This window comes from Nanorana parkeri, unplaced genomic scaffold (assembly GCF_000935625.1).
Source record: "Nanorana parkeri isolate BGI_ZX_2015 unplaced genomic scaffold, ASM93562v1 scaffold263, whole genome shotgun sequence".
Lineage (NCBI taxonomy): Eukaryota > Metazoa > Chordata > Amphibia > Anura > Dicroglossidae > Nanorana > Nanorana parkeri.
Window position 1 is genome coordinate 882,823 of NW_017306531.1, and position 3,748 is coordinate 886,570.

The following is a 3,748-nucleotide window of genomic DNA, read 5'->3' on the forward strand; positions in this document are numbered from 1 at the left end:
AGGATGAATGGGCTCGGAGGGAGGCCCAGGCAGACACTTACAGATGGGGATGGCTGACACGATGAAGGCGTTCCCGTAGAAGAGTGCCGAGGATTTGGCAGACAGGTTGCGGCTGAAGTCCTGCAGTAGTAAGTCCTCCTCGGACTGCTGCTTGTTGCTGCCTTTGGGAGCCATGACCGAGGTAGAGAGAGGATGAGAGGAAAGCGACACGTCTCACACTGAATGACCCTCCCCGGCCGCCGTCAGCAAACCCACCTTACTGATTCGTCAGCGTTACAAGACAGGAACCGGAAATCTTGGCTCAGGGGCGGGACAAAACGTATTTGACATATGCCAACTACTACTATTTACTTCCGCACACCTATGACGAGGGGTGGTGTTCCGGTGACGTCCGCGGCTGTGCGAGGGGCGTGGTTTGTTGAATGTCATTCAGACTGACTAGGAGGATGGTCTCTATTCATAGCATAGGAAAGAAAAGCAGCAAGCAGAGAGCTATACAGACCCCCATTACTGCCCTGCTTTATGTACTAAGCGCAGGCTTGCTGGCTGTGTCTAAATATTGTCTGTGACGCAGTGGAAGAATATAGTTAGAAGTTCTAAAAAAAAGTCACAAATGGTCTGCAGGCTTATCATTCTAGCTATAGAAGTAGTGGATCAGGTGACAGCCAGGCAACTAACATTTTCAGGAGGCAACAATGGCAAGCATAGTTATCACAGTACCGGCTTCTCTTAAAGCTGAACATTAACAGGGTTATTCACTGCAGGGTGAAGGGTTTGGAAACATTCTCCAATTCAGCTCACTTTCCAGTTCAGATATGTTGTCCTAGATTGTTCACTTCTCCTGCCTTCTCCAAACTCTTCACCCTTTTGTGAATAACCCCATAAATATGTTTCTCAAAACAAATCTATTTTGTGTACTACATACTCAGACGTAGACTTTGCGGAGCAATTCCGAGCCCCCCGTATTCTGGATCCACCGCCATTAACCCCTTCATGACTTAGCTTGTTTTCCGTTTGTGTTAATTAATGATGGACGCAGTTTTGACATTTTAGCTGCGTGATTCGTCAACGTCAGTAATACACTTTCATACAAAGTGCACCCACACATATTCTATATTGTTTATTAGAGGACAGACAGGGCTATATATTTATAACACAAATGTGTGCCCAACACCTCACTCAGGACAAATAATATACCGTGTTTCCCCGAAAATAAGACACTGTCTTATATTTCTTTTGGCTCCACACTTATTCATATACAAAAATATGGTGATCAGGGGTGCCGTACCTTTCCAAGAGCAATTTGCTGGCCAGAATGAGCGAAGCGCGCTTTCACTATCGATTCCTCACAGGCGGAGTGCATTTGCTATCACCCCGCCTGTGACAGCAGCCGGCGCTATAGAGGAGGCATCGGCTTATGCGGCTCTGCTCCCTCCACTGCCGCCTCGCTTCCTCTAGCGCTGGCTTCATTGGCCGATTCTCTACCGCGGCTCTTCAAGTTCCCCCTTATGCCACCACCGGCCCTGCGAATGGTCATAACTAGGTCTTATTTTCGGGGTAGGTCTTATATTTTAGCAATTCCCAAAAATAGTACTAGGTCTTATTTTCGGGGTAGGTCTTATTTTCGGGGAAACAGGGTATACAAAAATGAGGATCAAACTTAAAGAAAACACTTTTTCCCAGGTTTTATTATTATTGTTTACAAAAATAGCTAAAAACAAATGCATTCAAATTAATTCAATTTGTCCTTTATTTAGGAAACACCTCACATGCCTAGGATTTCAGAAACGTCGTACTTCTCGGCCTAACACTAAAAACAAACAAACTCTAAAAGCTAGATGTGGTTAGGCTAGGTGGCATACAATGTCACTCACACTTATTGACAGCAACATACTTTGAACATCGCCCTCATGAGGGAGCTAAATAAAAAAATGAACCCCTTAGGGTGAAAAACAAATCTGCAGCTCAGCTGCAGTAGGAGCAACGTAGGAACAGCCAATAACAAGCTTAGTGACAGCATGCTAGGATCAGTGTGACTAAAGGCTTCTGATCGCTCCCAGAACAATCAGAAGTCTGCAACATTGTTTAATAATAGAAACATGTAGCTAAAGGTTTCTATGCTGAACAATTTCAAGAAAATCTGGTACAGACCGGGATTTTCTAATATCCATCTGTACCAGCTGTCAAACAGTGAGAGCCAGTTCAGTAAATACCGCTCTGCTACTACTGTTAGACACTTGATCTCTAAAAGGGATCGGGTGTTTGTAAAAGCTTAACGCCTTCATTAATGGATACATCAATACTGAGGCATCCATTTTTGAACAGTAACCTCTGATTCTCAGTGGATACCGACATTCCACAGCCCACAATAGCTGATCACATACAATGTACGTGATCAGTCATTTGGGCACTTAGTGGTGGGTACTTACAGTGTATGTCTCCAATCACAAAGGGGTTAAAGCTGAACTTCAGGAACAAAAACTTTCATTTGAATATATTCCTTAAAGGAGAACTATGGGGGTCAGGGCTTTTCCCCATAGTTCTCCTTAGGGTAACGGGAGGACACAAACTAGCGTCCTCCCGTCACCATAAGCTCAGTATACCGCGAGCTACAGCTCGCGGTACACTGAGATGCCGGAGCGGATCCCGACATCTATGTCGAGATCCGCCCAGCTGCGTGACAGCTGGCTCTGCCTATCTAGAGGCAGAGCCAGCTGTACCCACCCCCTCCCCGTCCGTTCCGCCAGTCAGCGCTGGCGGATCGGGGAGGGCAGAATCCATCCCCTCCCCTGTCACGGCAGAGAGCCGTGACAGGATCGAGAAGTGAGCGAACAATGGCATGCGTTCGCTCACCTCCCGATCTACTGAGCGACCTGTGACAGTCTCATTGTCACAGGTCGGCTAGAACTATGAGGTGAGTGAAAAGCATTCACCTCATAGTGCTCCTTTAATAGCTACACAGGATCCAATTTATATGCACCAAATACTTTTGCCAACCCAAACAGTGGCGGAACTACCAGGGTCGCAGAGGTCGCGGCCGCGACCGGGCCCTGGAGTTCAGCCACTTAGAGGGGGCCCAGGACCGAAGGAAGTGGCCACTGGTGACCACTGATTACCAGTCCCAGGACCTCTTCCTCCCGTCCTGGGCCCTACATGCTTCACGCTGCTCCCCTCATCTTGTTCCGGGCGCAGCGTGAAGCATCATCCAGCCGGGCAGCAGCCAATGAGAGGGAGCGGTGTAATCCCCGCCCCCTCATCACACAGAACTGCCGCCGAGTGCCGAATAGAGCTGCTGCGGACACGAAGGGGGAGACAGGGAGCTGGAAGTATCAAGTAAGGTGACATTGGGTCCGAGAGCGTAACGGAATGAAGGGGGAGATAAAGGGGAGATGAAAGAGGACAGTGTTTTTTTTTTCTTTCCTTGTCTAAATTTTGTTTAAAAAAAAATCTAATGTGTTTCTTCTTGGGGGGGGGGCCCTGGGGTCACTAGTTACGCCACTGAACCCAAATATTACCTTGTGAACATAGCCATGACATCATTACTGGTCTGTGCATAACCTGTGCTGAGAGGTGTGCTCACCTACTACGGACTGCCTAGAGAAAACTACAGGAGGGGGCGGATACAAGACAAGTCACCCTGCACAAGGGAAGAGATCAGCAGTGACCGGTCTTTATTACAAGAAGAGCCTGCATGGTGGCAAAGTTTAATGTATTACTGCACAGCTCTGGAAGAAATACACAAAGCACA

General features: G+C 47.6%; 1 protein-coding gene across 2 annotated transcripts in view; it reads right to left on the reverse strand.

Moving 5' to 3' along the window:
- Positions 1 to 292, reverse strand: part of SSR3 (signal sequence receptor subunit 3) — a 4,876-nt gene extending 4,584 nt beyond the window's left edge. Inside the window, exon 1 of one of the 2 annotated variants that reach the window (XM_018557035.1) lies at positions 42 to 292. In XM_018557035.1, coding sequence (XP_018412537.1) covers positions 42 to 174 — 133 coding nt within the window. In that variant the 5' untranslated portion in view covers positions 175 to 292. The remainder of the gene's footprint in view (positions 1 to 41) is intronic. The other variant, XM_018557034.1, reaches the window with a different exon arrangement.
- Between the last annotated feature and the right edge of the window lie 3,456 nt (positions 293 to 3,748).